The following is a 17298-nucleotide window of genomic DNA, read 5'->3' on the forward strand; positions in this document are numbered from 1 at the left end:
GGGCTGCCAGGGCAAAGCCGCTATGGGGAAGGTGCCCAGCAACGCTTGCTCTAATCGGACCCATTGTGGTAGATCCTGAGAGCGGTGTAACCCAACTAGCGCTCGAAGCTGAGCTGCACCAAAATACCATCTTAAATTAGGAAGATTCAAACCACCCCTGGTCTTCGGTTGGTATAATGTGGCCCTGGCAATCCGAGGGGGGTGTTTGCGCCAAATGAAGCTGCATATAATTGGTTGCCATTTTTAAGCAAGGTGGTGGGCAGAAAAATGGGAATAGTGGTAAAGAAGTAGAGAAATTGCGGTAGCATATTCCTTTTAATAATGGCCAACCGTCCCAGCCAAGATGGATGTTGCTGATGCCACTTGTTGAGATCAGCTTGAATGGAGCATACGAGGGGGTCATAGTTTAATGCAAAGAGCTGCTTGGGATGTTAGCCTAATCGCACCCCCAAATATTTCAAAGAAGATGTTGCCCATTTAAAAGGGAATTTCCGGCTAAGGGCAGGCACCTCATCTGGTGGCAGAGTTAAATTTAGCAGCTCCGACTTATCGTAGTTTACCTTCATGCAGGAGACTGACGTAAACCCACTTAACTCAGACATAACTCCTTGTAAGGACACCTCCGGGTTCACAAGGGTAAACATTACGTCATCAGCAAAAAAGGATATCTTGAAATGAGAATCGCCTCTCCTTATACCCTGAACGTGGGACGCCTCCCGCACCCTGGTGGTGAATGGTTCCAAAAAAAGGGGCAAACAGCAGCGGTGACAGCGGGCACCCCTGACGTGTCCCCCGTTGCATCTCAAAAGGCTCTCCGTCCCTTCCATTCGCCTTGACTGTAGCTAGCGGCTGAGCATACAGTTTCCTCAGCCATGTCAAGAAGGAATTCCCGTGCACTAGATCGAAGGCCTTTTCTGCGTCCAGTGATAGGAGGATGGCTTGTGTATTTGAACTATGCACCAGGTCAATGATGTCAACAATGCGTCGAATGTTGGCCGCCGCCATACGGCCAGGAACAAAGCCCACCTGATCACTATGGACCAAGCCCGGCAGAACTCCATTCAGCCGGGCTGCTAAAATCCAAGCCAATATCTTCAAGTCAATATTAATTAAAGATATAGGTCTAGAAGAGCTACATTTGGTGGACGCCCTGCCGGGCTTTGCCAATACAGTGCTGCCAGCCGTATTTGAGTCCTTAGAAATCCACGCCTCCCCCAGTAATGAACTGTACATGTCAGTTAAAGGACCCACTAATGCCTTAGCGAAACAGCGGTGATAAGCCCCAGTAAATCCATCCAGGCCCGGTGCTTTGCCCGGCTTCAGCTGTTTGATAGCGGCATGCACATCCGCCGGAGTAATAGGCTTATCTAAAACGCCTGTTGGGCACTGGTAAGAAAGGGTAGTTGGACGGATTGCAGGTATCGGTCAATGTCCTCTTCATGTATAGATGTGTCACTAGAGTAAAGTCGGGAATAAAAGCCAGTGAAGGAGTCTCGTATGCCAGCAGACGTAGTAATAAAGAACCCCTATTCATTTTGGATCTTAGCTACTACAGTCTGTGCTTGAGCTGCTTTTAGACAGTGGGCCAGGTACCGCCCTGCCTTATTGCTCCCCTCAAAAAATTGTTGCTTCAGCAGGGTGAGATGGTGACTAATCGCTGAGGCCTCCAGGGATCTCAGCTTATCCTTAACTTGAATCAGTTTCTTATATAGAACCTCAGAGGGTGTGGCGCTATGTTGTTGGGTGAGAGACGCCAGCTCTGATGCCAGTAATTTATGTTGTTTGTCTCTGTCGTGATTGCAATGCGCAGCTCTAGCAATAAACAGGCCACGCATTACCGCTTTTGAGCACTCCCAGACAGTGAGAGGGGACATATCATCAACCTGATTTTCCCTGAAATAATCAGCCAAGTGTTTCATCATCTGCTCACTAAATTCGGGGTCTTTTAAAAGGCATTCACTGAGTCTCCACTGCCTATGCCCATTCTCAAAATCCGTGAGGCATATCTCCACCCAGATCGGGGCGTGATCTGTCCCATGTAATATTGTCAATGCCCACCTTATGGACCTGATTTTGCGTCAGGGCGGAGAAAAAGAAATAATCTATTCTGGATTATGTGCCATGTGGATGTGAGAAAAAAGTGTAAGAGCGTGAGTGCGGGTAATGCTTTCTCCAGATATCTATAAGACTCCATTTGTCCAAAAGATAAACGCCACTTATTCCTAAATTTGGAGGCTGGCCCAGACTTAGAGCTAGTGTCCAAGATGGGATCTAAAATGGCATTGAAATCTCCGCCTTGTGGGAGATCTCCCGCCAGGTGTTGGTGTAAGATCAGATCCAGCGTTTGCAGGAATGCCAATTGATTTGTATTAGGGAAATATACATTTAAGAGAGCGATTATGTGCTTGCCCACCCTAATTTGCAAAAGGAGATGCCTGCCTTGGGGATCCACTATCTTACAAAGTTCCTCATATACCAGGGATGAAGATAAGAGTATACCCACCCCCGCATATTTAGAGTGCTTGGTGCGAGCTGCCCAAGAACTGGAAGGGGATTGGGCGAAGCGAAGAAGACGTTCATGATGTTTGCGAACATGCGTTTCTTGTAGGTACACAATGGACGCTTTTTGCCTCTGCAGCTCTCTGGGTAAGAGAGAGCGTTTACGAGATGTGTTCAGCCCCCTGACATTGAGAGAAATGACCCTAGTCGCCATTCATGCAGTGTAAGGTCAGAGTAGAGCTGCCCACAAGTGCAGTTCCTGCCTTGACTGAGGCACGATGCCTGAACGGGCCAAGGCTGTGGCTGCGTATTATCCAGACTGATAATCTTAGGGCGTCTCTTCCCCAGCCAATCTAAAAAGAGAGTCCCATGTGTCCCTTTTACGTACCCATTCAGTCCAACAGTATCCCTCAAATGACCCTGGGGATACTTTGCCTGAGGGAGTCACCCGCATCCAATAGCGTACAGTCCCTTCTTCCCCCTGCCCCCAACCACCTAAGTGAAACACATCAGAAGCTGGAACTTAAGTAGCTGCATAACGAAATTCTTAGTGCTACATCTAAGCAAGAACCTGACAGATAAAGCAGAAAATCCTTATAGACAAACCAGGCTTTGAAGATACATGAAGCGAGTGCGTCCACATGCCCTGCTCCTCCAGGACTATAGAACACCATATAAATCATACAGTTCAGCCCTGTTCTTCAGCGTTGCTCGGATAATGCAGGGCGATGGTTGTCTGACTGTCGTCGGAGTCTTTTCCCCCCCTTTATCAGCCCGCTGCCATCTCGGTGCTGCATCCATTTTCATTGGATGCGACGGTGTTTTAGGGGCTTGAAAAGTAGTCGGGAGCTGCGCCTTGGTGAAGGCCTCAAATGCCTCTTCCATATTTTTGATTCTGTACATTACCTCCTTGGACTTGAAAGGATAATCCGAATGGATAATTCCAGCGGTACCGAATGTCATTATTCCTTAGGCTCACAGTAACGTCTCTCAATTCAAAGCGCTTCTTTAAGGTCACTGGTGCCAAGTCTTGAAAGAGCGAGATGGTTTGATTTCGCCATTTTAATTCCTTCAGTTGCCTGGCTTTTAAATACATTTGTTCTTTCACAGTAAAACTGTGAAAGCAAAGCACCAGATCTCTCGGGCGCTGGTCCCTCCTGGGACCCAGGGCCCTATGCGCACGTTCCAGCCGGACCTCTGGCGCTCCGGTCTCTGAATCAAGGGTTCCCTCCTGGGCTTGTGATAAGATATGATTGCAAATCTGTAGGGCCACTTCCGAGGCATCAGCAAACTCAGGATTGTCGGGTATCCCTCTGAAGCGTAAATTGTTGTGCCTGCTTCTGTTTTTCTAAGTCCTCTATTTTTTTCCTGTATCGCCTGCAAATCAGTATGAGCTTGTAGTGCACCGCGTATCTAAGAGATTAAGAGCATTCCCATGACTGTCAATGCGGGTTTCTAAATCGTCTACACGTGTCCCCAAGGCAGCCATGTCTTCTTTAAGACCCGCCACTGAATCCATAATATCTTGCTTAAATTGTTTTAAATCAGAGCGCAGTTCTATAAACCATTGTCTGGCCTCATCTCTAGTGAGGTGGTGATCTAAATGCGCAGTATGCCTACCCGACCTAGTGTCTGAAGTGTCCTCCGCTGCCGCGGCTTCCTCCGGGCCGGGTCCCTCGTGGTCGCCGCCATCTTGGATAGGGTCCGTTTGAAGTTTTTCATAAGAAAACTGCCGCAGGTCGGTGGTTTTGCGTTTGGCTGCCATGGAGAATGCAATGAAGGTATTCTTGCAGGTAGGAGGACTTCGTAGGGCGCAATTTCAGGTTATTTCGCCAAGTTTTAGTGGTTGTTAGGGCTCGGGGTTGGAGGAGCTTGGTAGTCAGACGTCCTTCCGCATCAGATGCTGAACAGCGCCCCCTCCTGTGTGGATTTTCTGATGGCTTTTGATGTCTCCCTTTCTCTTAAAGCATTTATCACACTCAGAGCATGTAAATGGCTTCTCTCCTGTGTGGATTTTCTGATGGCTTCTCATTCCTCCCTTAGTCCTAAAACATTTATCACACTCGGAACATGGAATTGGTTTGACTCCAGTGTGGACTCTCTCATGAAGTTTCAGTTCTCCCTTTGTCCTAAAGCTTTTATCACACTCAGAGCATGGAAATGGTTTCAATCCAGTATGGATTCTCTGGTGAGTCGTCAGGTTGCACTTATGCCTAAAGCTTTTATCACACTCAGAACATGGAAATGGTTTCAATCCAGTATGGATTCTCTGATGGATTGTCAGAGTGTATTTATGCCCAAAGCTTTTACCACACCCAATACATGTAAATGGTTTCTCTCCTGAATGAATTCTCTGATGGTGTTTGAAGTGCCCTTGCTGACTGAAGCTTTTACCACATTCGGTACATGTAAATGGTTTCTCTCCGGTGTGGATTTTCTGATGGCGTCTCATTTCTCCCTTACTCTTAAAGCATTTATCACACTCAGAGCATGTAAAAGGTTTCTCTTTTGTGTGGATTTTCTGATGGTGTCTCATCCCTCCCTTAGTCTTAAAGCATTTATCACACTCAGAGCATGGAAAAGGTTTCAATCCAGTATGGATTCTCTGGTGGATTGTCAGAGTGTATTTATGCCTAAAGCTTTTACCACACTCAGTACATATAAATTGACTTTCTACTTTGGAGATTTTCTTCTGTTGTGAATTGTCCGTCTTCCTATTCAAGCATTGTTCAGCCTGGCTGCAAGACAATGGTCTCGCATGACAATGTGTTTTTCCATCTCTTGAAAAGACTCTCTCATAACATAACATTTTACTGCATTCACTACTTGAATATGCTCTCTCTCCAGGTTGGAATTTTAGTTGTTCTGTGAAGTTTTCTTTCTGATTGAAGTTTCTGTCACCATCAGTAGACATGCATATTTCTTCTTCTCTCTGTGTTTTTTGATTTATTATTAGGCCTTGCTTTTGAATGATGTTTTCTCCACTTTCAGAAGATGAAAATGTTCTCTCTTCTGTCTCCATTTTCTGGTGATGTAATAAAGAAAACTCAGAGCTGTAAGATTCCCCATCTTGAGGGCAATGAGAGGGTCTCTTACCTGTGTGTGTACTTTGGTGTATTACTAAGGTTTCCCTGCTAGAAAAGTTTCTCTTACATTCAATACAACTGAAAGTATTCCCTTGAGTGTGGATTCTCTGGTGTAATTTCAGGGTTCCCTTCTGTTTGAAACATTTTTCACACTGAGAGCATGGAAAAGGTCTCGCTCCTGTGTGGGTTTTCTGGTGCAATACAAAATGACATTTCCTATCAAACGTTTTCCCACAGGTGTCACAGTGAAAGGATTTCTTCCTTTTGTCGTCTCGCTGGTGGAGGTCAGAAGTCATTTGAACACTCTTATTATTCTGGAAGGGTCTCTCTGCTCTCAGGTCTCCCTGGTGCTCAGGGATGTCTGTGAACTCCCTGTCACTTCTCTCACAAGCAGTGACTCCATCCGGTGACTCTCCTGCAGAGTCTTGCTCCTTCTTCTCTGATTCCTGATGACTTTGGCTCATGTCTCCCCCCTCAGTCCCCTGGGAAAGATTCTCACAGACATTTCCTGATTGTCCTGCTGTAAGTGTCAATACTATAGGGTGTTCTTCTCGATTCTCCTCCCTCTTCTCTTCCTGCATGACCTCACTGTCTGCTGGATATAAAAAGAAGGAATTAATCATGTGTCAGTGATAATGGCATGGAAAGCTATCAATGACCTCAGATATATATACATTCAATTACAAATAAAACATATAAAACAACATACGATAACATAAAATGGATAAATTAAAAACATCTTAGCACAATAAAGTTTTCAAACACTTTCTGAACTCTTAAATCACACTCCATCTTGAACTCAACTGGAAGAGCTGGAGATAGAAAAGGCCCTCTACATGTTAGTAGCAATCAGTATCCACGCGCAGAGGGAACAGAAGCAGCCCTGTCCCTTCAGCCCTCAATGATATTGGTGGCTCATAACCTCCTAACTTAGGAGACATCAAACACTTTATTTCTGAATATCACCATCAGTTTCACCTAAGAGCGACTCTGCACAGGGAGCCAGTGAAGATCCTTTAACATAGGAGTTGGGATCATACCTACCCCTGTCACTAATGTGACATTTTTATCCGAGCAGCAATAAAGCTGTGGCAATACAGGAACGCTGGAGATCACACAGGGCCCTCCTTTAGGATTCCTGTGGGGCTGGTTCCTCTGGGATTATTTATTTATTTTAAAACATTTTGTCATACTAAGCATTCCTAACATTTCCATCTTTTCTATTACATTATTTAAAGTCGTTTTCCAACCTTGCTTGTGTCTGCATAATTTACTTTCATTTTATTGAGGAAAAGCGATCTCAAATATCAGCACAGAGAGGAGATCTCAGGGATGAGGGGAAAAAGAGGATGAGGGGACCACGCATGGGGAGGGGAGGGGAGAGAGGACGAGGCATGGGGAGGGGAGAAGGAGAGAGGAGCAGGCCTCGTGCACCTATTGCTAAATCCAGCCCTGCTGAGGAGCTGACCCAGGAAAAATTGACTTTTACTACAACATCCCCTGTGCTTACTAAAAATGGAGATAATGCAATCCTTACCTACAGAGCTCAGGGTCTCATAATTCTCCTTCACATCCCTGGAAATCTCCTTCTGTCCTTCATCTAAACAACCCCCTTCCTCCTGGGAGAAAGAGACAGCGATGTCCTCAAACGTCACCGGCACCTAAAACACAAACCAGAAACGCTCAGGGACACGTGGAGGGGCTCAGCTGACTTTAATCTCATAACATTTTATCATGGAAGAGGGGACACCAGGACCCCTCATCCCCAGGAACTGCCAGACTTGTTCCCCTGGACTCAGTTTCCTTTCTGGACTTCGGGGTTTGCAAGTCTAATCCCAGAGACCCAGAATATCAAACGTCTCTGCCTGGATAAATCAGTGAATAATAAAACCCCAGATCTAACAGAGCATTATCCAGAACATCAGGAACATCTGATTCTGTCACATCAGGAGGGCTCACTGTGCTCTCATCCTCCTGGTTTGCTCAGTCCCTAACCTTGGGTCATCTTTGATGCCTCTCCCTCCTCCTGCACATCCAAAACACTGCTAAAGTGAGTCAGTTCCTCCTCTATAACACTCTTAAACCTATCCCTTCCTCTCTGAGCCAAAACCCTCCTCCCCTCGCTTACCTCCTCCTGCTTAGACTTCTGTAACTTGCTCTTTGCTGACCTCCTGCTGAATCGTTTTTCTCCTCTGCAATCTCTTCAACATTCAGCTGCATGACTTCTCATTCTTTAACCTCGCTATGATTATGTAACCCCTCTTCTCAGGTCACCATATTGGCTCTCTGTCCACTTCCACCTACAGTTCAAGCTTCTCTCCCTCCCCTACAAATGCACTCACTCTGCAGCTCCTCACTGCCTTTCTTCTCTTCTCTCTCCCTTCCTCGTGGACGCTGTTCCTCTAATCTGTGCCTTTCTCCTCCTCCACCACCTTCCGATTCCCTGCTTTCTGCCTCGCTCTGCCGAGTGCCTGGAAGAGACTTCCTGAGTCCTTGCATCTTGTTCCCTCTCTGGCCATAAGTGAATCCAGTTTAAAAACTCGCCTTATTGATGCTGCTTTTAAATCCTAAATTCTCTCTAAGACACTTCTTCCAGATTCTTGTTTGTCGTGCATGTTTGCCTTGATTAGACTGCAAGCTCCCTGGAGCAGGGACCGTCTCCTATGTGTGCATGTACAGCACTGGGTATGACTGGTAGTGCTTTTTTTTTTTTTTTAACATTTATTACTGATTGAACAACAAAACATATGCCTTACAATTGTACCATTTACAAGAGTGCAGATACAGAACATCTTACATTTATGTCCTCTTACTTTGCATACCTTAAACCCTACTAAAAGCATATAGTTTACTTTTGTTTTATTTTTCCCGTTTGACTTTATTTTATCCCTCTTCCCCCCCGTGTTTTGACCATCAATACTCAAATTCCGATTTATTAAGGGATAGTACTGTTCTTTACGCAGTCTTGCATGGTTAATGTTAGAGTAGTCCAATATTTGCTCCATATCGCATGACACTTTGCTATCGCCTCCTGGGATTTGGAATTGGCAGTCATATATTCAAACTGTAGGAGCTTGTAGAGTCTGTGTTTCCAACTATCTGCCCTTGGTGGCTCCTCTGTTATCCACTCAACCAGAATGGGTTGTAGCGCCACCAACAGGGCTTTTTTCAAAAATGTCTGGTCCCATTCTGACATTGCTCCTAAAGTGCCTTGGAAATATCGAAGTAAGCATACTTCCGGTGTCATCGGAATTGCAATCATTAACATTGTGCCTAGGGCCCTAGTCAGAACAAGGGGTCATGGGATGAGGGTGAAAGGGGGCAGACTCAGGAGTAAACTTAGGAAATATTTCTTTACAGAAAGAGTGGTGGATGCATGGAACAGCCTCCCAGTGGAAGTGATGGAGGGAAAAACATGATCTTAATTCAAGAAATCATGGAATAAGCACACGGGATCTCTGAGGGAGCAATGGGAATTGTAACGCTAAGTTATTTGGGTGGATGGGCAGACTAGAGAGTCCTATCGGGCCTTTTCTGCCATCATATTTCTATGAGATCAGAGCACCAAGGGAATTAGTATAGAGAGAGAAGAGAAGCGGGTCTAGGACAGAGCCCCGAGGTAACCAAGTGATAGTGGGATGGCAGCCGAGGAGGATCCACCAGAAGACATTAAACGTGCAATGAGAGAGGTAAGAAGAGAACCAAGACAGGAGGGAGAACTGAAATCCCAGGGAGGACATAGCATCAAGGAGGAGATGGTGATCAACAGAGTCAGAGCAGGAGATGGATCAAGGAGAATAAGGACTGAGGGAAGGCCTTTGGGTTTAGCCATGAACAGGTCCTTGGAGACTTTGGCAGGAGCTGTTTCTGGGGAATGTAAAGGACAAAAACCAGACTGGAGTGGATTGGGAATGGCTTGAGATGAAAGAATCAAGGTAGAGGCGGTGAACAGCAAGTTCAAGTAGTTTGGAAGTGAAAGGGAGGCGGGAGGAGGAAGCCGGGACGATATTTGGCAGGACAGGTAAGGAGCAGTGAGGGTTTCTGAGGAGTGGGGAGATCACAGCGCGTTTCAAAGCAGCAGGAACAGTAACAGGGGAAAGTGATAGATTGAGGAGGGGACAGATACAGCTCAGGAGCTGGCGGCAATGGGGTTAGAGGAGCAAGGACTGCAGGGGTGGCTAACTCTGGTCCCCGAGAGCCACAAACAGGCCAGGTTTTCAGGATATCCACCATGAATATGCATGAGATAGATCTGCATACAATGGATGCAGTGCATACAAATCTATCCCATGCATATTCATGGTGGATATCCTGAAAACCAGGCCCGTTTGTGGCTCTCGAGGACTGGAATTGGCCGCCCCTGAAGTAGTGAGTTTGGAGGAGGAAAGAAGATGGGCAGCCCCCGTCACTGTGACTTCAGTAAAGGAATAGAGGGTGGCGGGGGAAGGGAGAGGGTAGAGGTGACCTGGCTGGGAACTCAAGACTAAAAATGACCGAGGTTTAGAAAATCAGTTTTTGGGTTCAACTTCTTATTCCTCTATTTGTGGATCAGCAACAAAAGACAGAAAATCTTTATAAATGTAATGTTCATTAGAAAAGAAATTTGGTTAATTGGAGGAAGAGATTCCTTGGATATTTACAAAGCCTCCCCTAAATAATTATTAATCTCTTGGGAAATTTGATCATTCTAAAACATTTTTCCTTTGGCAACATTTTCTAACTTCTTAATGTTCCTACAGAGTGAAACACGATTTGAACGGATGTTGAAGAGTTTGAGAGTAAACATCCCACCTTGTTCTCCAGCGCCTGCAGCCGCTTAGCATGAGCAGAGATTTCCTTCTCCTGGGTCCCTGAGCGCAGCTCCAGCGAGGAGATTTCCCCTTGAATCCTTTCCAACTTGCTGCTCATTGTCGCTTCCAGCCGCACCAGAACCATCCACAGAGAACCCAAAGTCCTGGGCTGCAGGGGATCCAGAGCCCGCCCTGCCCCCTCCTCTGACCCCGGGGGCTCTGCCAGAGGCTGCACCGAGGAGGGATCTGGCTCTGGAGAAGGCAGAACTCCCAGTGCCGTCTTCATATCCTTCCTGTCCTGCTCCAGGCGAGGCGTCTGAGCTACAGACTGGGACTGCTGGACCCTCGCAGGTCTGGATCCCATCACTGAAGTCCCAGAGCCAACAAAGCCATCCATCGGTCCAACAGGAACATTCATAAGAGACGGGCGAGATTTTCCCTTTCTATTCGATGTACTCGGCATCAGAGACAGGTCAGGCTGAGGATGAGAGAAAGAGAGAATCTGGAGAGTTAACTCCCTCCTGTACCGGGCACTCTGGGAAGTAACACAAAACCCTGCAGAAAACACTCTCAGCACCTTTGTATCAAACCCATCACATTTAAACAGCGCTAACTCCCAAACCTCACACAGCTACAATCTAATCTATGAAACTGTAACACTGGAACGTAAGAACATAAGACCTGCCATACTGGGTCAGAGCAAAGGTCCATCAAGCCCAGTATCCTGTTTCCAACAGCAGCCAAGCCAGGTCACAAGTACCTGGCAGCATCCAAGGATTAGACAGAGTCCATGCTGCTTATCCCAAGAATAAGCAGGGGATTTCTGCAACTCTCCCTTAATAGTGGTTAATGGACTTTTCCTCCAGGAACTTGTCCAATAAGAAATTACTACTTCCCTGATCATTTCCTTTTCCTTAAGGTGGATAGATGGATTCAGGACCAGTGGGTTACGCACTTCTGCTAGCAGATGGAGACAGCGCAAACTGACGTCACAGGATTTATTCTCCTGCAGTCTCCCATGCCTGCCAGAATTGTCTTTAAAAGCAATTGTGGACAGAGCAGCAAAAGCCTTGATTAAAGCCCATAATAACCATTTCAATACTCAGCCAACATGAAATAATGAGCTCAGACAAGCAGCACATTAACAACTTACCAGTAATGCCCTGGAACACGCAGCCACTCAGGAGGAGCATCACACAATGAATTGGCAGCCGAGGGCCGGAAACTGAATCCATCTATCCACCTTAAGGAAAAGGAAGGGGAGCTGCTAAACGGAGAGGAGTGGGTCACCATTGTCCTTACCGGGAGAGACTTATTTAAAACGTTTTCATCCCTGGAATAGCAGCGGGACTCGGCTGCCCCGACCCAGAAGGAGGTCCCTCGGTCAAGTGAGCAGTTCGCGTCTGCTGCTATTAAAATCTAGCGACAGACGGCGCACCGCCGCCGTCGGCGCACGCTGCCTAAGCCGCGCGCTCCGTAAGGGGCGCGCGGCTTGGTCCGGCTTAGGCCGGCGAAGGCGAAGAAGGCGCCAGGAACTTTGCTCAAGGACTGTGGAAACCGGCTCCTACTCCTCTAAATCCGGATAACGTGTTGATTAACAGAAGCGTGAGTAGATCCCTAGTTTCATTGATAAATCGTATTGTGAAAAATGCCTCATACTAAATGCAAGGGAAAGGTCAGGCAGGACTCCTCAATACCTGCCAGACCAAATCCCACACAAGCAATGATAACTGGCTTTTACTCACCGTCGGGTCTTCCAACCCCGGAGAGGCCTATTATGGAGGCAGATAAGGAGCAAATATCTCCTCCATCAGGCGAAGTGACTCTCAGTCCCGGGGCACCAACAGTACCGACTCCCCCTCTGACTACTGGCTATACCATTGAACCTGGCTTTCTAGACATATGGAAGTCGATGTTACTAGAAAGTCCAATTGAGGAGGCACAGGGTATGAAGCCAGCTTTTGTGAGCGTGCTCGATGTAGCAGCTGGTCCATCATCAGAGGGAGAGCATAATGTCGGGGGAAATTTAAAGAAACCCAACGGAAGATCAAAAATTGCTGGAGAACTTATTTCTTCCCCACACATCGGGAACTCTGACAGACAAGAAAATATTGTGCATAACGTTTTGTCTTCAACCCCTATATTTACATTGTCACCCCCTAAACAGGTTTCCCTAGAAATGCTATGGCAAGCAATAACAGCTCTACAGACTAATATTACTAATTTAAATACGAACATTAAAGAGATGCAAAATGTGATATTAAATATAAATCCTTTGGTCACTAGTAATAGTGCTACAATAGTAAGAGTTGAAGAAGAACTAAATTCTGTAAAAAATGTACAGGCCAGTATTATTAAAGGTGAAAATATAATAACTAAGAAAATAGAATCCCTGGAAAATGAAGTTCGATACTCAAATCTTAGGATAATAAATTTTCCTAAGTGTAAGCTAATTTCATCAAGAGAACAATTAAAAAATTATTTTTTGAATGTTCTTTATCATCTGAAGATCTACCTTTAATCTCTAAAGCTTATTTTATAGGCCAGAGTAACCAAAATGGAAATATAAATCAAGAACAGCAGGATTTAACTTTAAATGTCACAGAATTGATTGAGACATCTCTTAGTGCCCAAGTGGAGAAAAGGGGTACCCTTGTGGTAAAATTTTCTCGGTCTGAGGACAGGGATAAAATTTTAAAATTTTATATGTTAAATAGGACCTCTCTCTACTTGGGCCAGAGGATCTGGATCTTTCCAGACATAGCAAGGGAAACCCAAGTTAGACAGAAAAAATTTATTACCCTAGCAAATATTGCAAAAACTTTTGGGATACGAACGGTAATAAGGTTTCCCTGTAAATGTGTAATGTGGGTGAAGGATAAAAAATATATATACTATGATCCTTCTGATTTGGAAAAATTCTTAGAAGAACAGAGGGCTCGTGAGGATGAGGATAGAAGTATTAGCCAGCAATAACTGTTTGGTTTGATAATATAGCCTGACCATACTTCTGTTATTATATAATTGAATTATTTTTCCTTAGAATTTATGCTCATTAGTAGCTCCCCAATATTGTTTGGTAAATGGAAAGGGGTGATTTGATTTATGAAATGGTCATTGTGTTCTAGGATGTTATTGGAATTATGTTAACCCCTCTCCTTGAAAATAATTTCATTGTATGAAAATTATAAGGAATGTTTTGATTTTATTTTGTGAACTAAAATCATAAATAAAGAATTAAAAAAAAAAAAAAAAGGAAAAGGAAATTACCAGGTAAGTAGTAATTTCTCATTTCCTAGCACGTGGACAGATGGATGCAGGACCAGTGGGATGTACCCAAGCTACTCTCGATTAGGGTGGGAGGCTGCTCGTGGCCCAGTCAATGCTCCATGTGCAAAGGCTGCATCCTCCCGGGCTGCACATCAGACAATAATACCTGGAAAAAGTGTGTAAGGAGGACCAAGTCGCAACTTTTTTTAAAGGAGTTAATAAACATGTGGATAAAGGCGTTTGACAAAGTTCCTCATGAGCGGCTTCTAGGAAAAGTAAAAAGTCATGGGATAGGTGGCGATGTCCTTTCGTGGATTGCAAACTGTCTAAAAGACAGGAAACAGAGAGTAGGATTAAATGGGCAATTTTCTCAGTGGCAGGGAGTGGGCAGTGGAGAGCCTCAGGGATCTGTATTGGGACCCTTACTTTTCAATATATTTATAAATGATCTGGAAAGAAATACGACGAGTGAGATAATCAAATATGCAGATGACACAAAATTGTTCAGAGTAGTTAAATCACAAGCAGATTGTGATAAATTGCAGGAAGATCTTGTGAGGCTGGAAAATTGGGCATCTAAATGGCAGATGAAATTTAATGTGGATAAGTGCAAGGTGATGCATATAGGGAAAAATAACCCATGCTATAGTTACACAATGTTGGGTTCCATATTAGGTGCTACAACCCAAGAAAGAGATCTAGGCGTCATAGTGGATAACACATTGAAATTGTCGGTGCAGTGTGCTGCGGCAGTCAAAAAAGCAAACAATGTTGGGAATTATTAGAAAGGGAATGGTGAATAAAACGGAAAATGTCATAATGCCTCTGTATCGCTCCATGGTGAGACCGCACCTTGAATACTGTGTACAATTCTGGTCGCCACATCTCAAAAAAGATATAATTGCGATGGAGAAGGTACAGAGAAGGGCTACCAAAATGATAAAGGGGATGGAACAGCTCCTCTATGAAGAAAGGCTAATGAGGTTAGGGCTGTTCAGCCTGGAGAAGAGACGGCTGAGGGGGGATATGATAGAGGTCTTTAAGATCATGAAAGGTCTTGAACGAGTAGATGTGAATCGGTTATTTAAACTTTCAAATAATAGAAGGACTAGAGGGCATTCCATGAAGTTAGCAAGTAGCACATTTAAGACTAATCGGAGAAAGTTCTTTTTCACTCAATGCACAATAAAGCTCTGGAATTTGTTGCCAGAGGATGTGGTTAGTGCAGTTAGTGTAGCTGGGTTCAAAAAAGGTTTGGATAAGTTCTTGGAGGAGAAGTCCATTAACGGCTATTAATCAAGTTTACTTAGGGAATAGCCACTGCTATTAATTGCATCAGTAGCATGGGATCTTCTTAGTGTTTGGGTAATTGCCAGGTTCTTGTGGCCTGGTTTTGGCCTCTGTTGGAAACAGGATGCTGGGCTTGATGGACCCTTGGTCTGACCCAGCATTGCAATTTCTTACGTTCTTATGCCTGAGGATCTGACCTGACAGGATTGGACGGGGCGGAGGACTGCGTCTGAAGAAAGGATTGCAATCCTTGAAAAAATTCTACCCAAGAAAAGGCAGAAGGATCCGTGCCAAAACCCAAAGGCATTTGTGCGGATCCCACTGAGCCGCCGTCCCTTGCAGAGGAACCAGTCAAGGGAGCTCCAAGGTCAGGGGTTCCTCCGGACAAGTCCTTACCCAGACCCAAGTAGACCTTGCACTCTCAATTGTGACCATCAATACAAGTGCAAGAATAAAGTGAGGTCCTGGGAAAGTTTTTCAAATTGGTTATTTATTTAATATTTTCATTGCGGCTACTCCTTATTTGAGATACAGTCCTTAGATGGAATCCCCCAACACGGTCCCGTGTTTCGCCACCCGGCTGCCTCGGGGGGGAATAATTTAAGCAAATATCTGAAAACACAAAGATACACAATACCCAGGATCTGAATTAATACCTCACGGACTCTTGAGATAAAGGTGCACAGTTTCATAAACAATTAATGTACAGATTCTCAAAGAACATACCTGTATCAAGCTGTCATGGATTCTGATCGGAGTGCACCTACAGCGTCTTGCCACAACGTTTAAAAGCGCTGCCAGTTGCAGACTCCATATTAGGACAATGATGTTGGCGCTTTAGGCCGGCGCTCATTAGACATCACAGCTGGCAAACTATTGAGGTGATTTTCGCGCTCAAAGGCAGCGCTTCTAAACGTTGTGGCAAGACGCTGTAGGTGCACTCCGATCAGGTATGTTCTTTGAGAATCTGTACATTAATTGTTTATGAAACTGTGCACCTTTATGTCAAGAGTCCGTGAGGTATTAGTTCAGATCCTGGGTATTGTGTATGTTTGTGTTTTCAGATATTTGCTTAAATTATTCTCCCCCCCCCCCCCCCCCGAGGCAGCCGGGTGGCGAAACACGGGACCGTGTTGGGGGATTCCATCTAAGGACTGTATCTCAAATAAGGAGTAGCCGCAATGAAATATTAAATAAATAACCAATTTGAAAAACTTTCCCAGGACCTCACTTTATTCTTGCACTTGTATTGATGGTCAAGTCCTTACCCAGGCCATCATCAGGCTGGGAAGAACCAGGCTTAGCAAAATCAGAGGAAGATAATTCTCCCTGAGCCTCTAAGCTGCGTTGACACATTAGAGGGCACTCCAGGCTGAGATGCCTGAATATGACAGGCAGCACAGAGAGAAAGGCGCTTAGGTTTCTTGGTCACTGGCGCCATTAATTCATCAGTACGCTTAACAGGCGACTGAAGATGTGCGTCCAGCCGATTCTCGCTGAAAACATTTAAGTGCACAAAAGTTAGGCATCTCAAGTCTATGCGCAGCAAAACTAAGCACACGGTCACCGCTCCAAACCTTGGTGCATAACCGTTGTTAGATTGTGCACACAGGCAGCGCACCCAAAAGAAACTGGGCGCATGATTCAGACCCACAGCCGGATGCACTGCGCACACCGACGGTCCTGTAGAGGGCAGATGAACGTGCAGAAAAGCGTGCAAAAACGCCACCGCAGCCTACCACGCGGTGCACAGGAAAAAGCCTAACAGCGGGGCCTAGCCCACCAGGGCTGCTCAACCTGCCAGGCTGCCCAGTTCCCTTAACCCCCACGGGTGCGGGAACGAATGTCGGAGCAGCGCGCCGAGCACAGAGATCGGAGGAAGTCCTACACAATCCCTCTACTCTGTCTCCGACTTTCTTTTTTTAAACTTATCTGAGCTCAGCCCTTCCCAGCCGAGTACAGACACGGTCTCCGGCTGCTGGGGAGAGGGTATTTGCAGTCACCACTGCGCTCGGCTTCCTTTAAGCTGTACAATCACGTAAGTCCATGCCAGCTGAAAAACCAGCTACCGGACCAAGGCCCACATCTGAAGGACCACAGAAATCACCTTAGGAAGTCTCAACTGAGAGAGGGACCATCTGGTATCACCGCAGCAGAGAAGAAAATTGGTTCTTACCTGCTAATTCTCATTGCTGTAGTACCACGGATCAGTCCAGACTCCTGGGTTTTGCCTCCCCACCAGCAGATGGAGACAGAGAAGTTTTGACAGACTCTGCCCTATATCCTGAGGTGCCACCTACAGTCTGTCAGTATTTAACTGTATGAAAGCAGAACTAGATAAACCTTTAGAACAAATGAACATC

General features: G+C 45.5%; 1 protein-coding gene across 2 annotated transcripts in view; it reads right to left on the bottom strand.

The window, feature by feature from the left end:
• Positions 1-240: 240 nt before the first annotated feature.
• LOC115083680 (oocyte zinc finger protein XlCOF6-like) overlaps positions 241-17298 on the bottom strand; it is a 31357-nt gene continuing 14299 nt past the window's right edge. For both annotated transcript variants that reach the window (XM_029587639.1, XM_029587638.1), the window contains 3 exons: positions 10377-10853; positions 7123-7246; positions 241-6180 (listed from right to left, as the gene is read on the bottom strand). In XM_029587639.1, coding sequence (XP_029443499.1) covers positions 4379-6180; positions 7123-7246; positions 10377-10838 — 2388 coding nt within the window. In that variant the 5' untranslated portion in view covers positions 10839-10853 and the 3' untranslated portion in view covers positions 241-4378. The remainder of the gene's footprint in view (positions 6181-7122; positions 7247-10376; positions 10854-17298) is intronic.

The sequence above is a fragment of the Rhinatrema bivittatum genome, chromosome 2 (genome assembly GCF_901001135.1).
Source record: "Rhinatrema bivittatum chromosome 2, aRhiBiv1.1, whole genome shotgun sequence".
NCBI lineage: Eukaryota > Metazoa > Chordata > Amphibia > Gymnophiona > Rhinatrematidae > Rhinatrema > Rhinatrema bivittatum.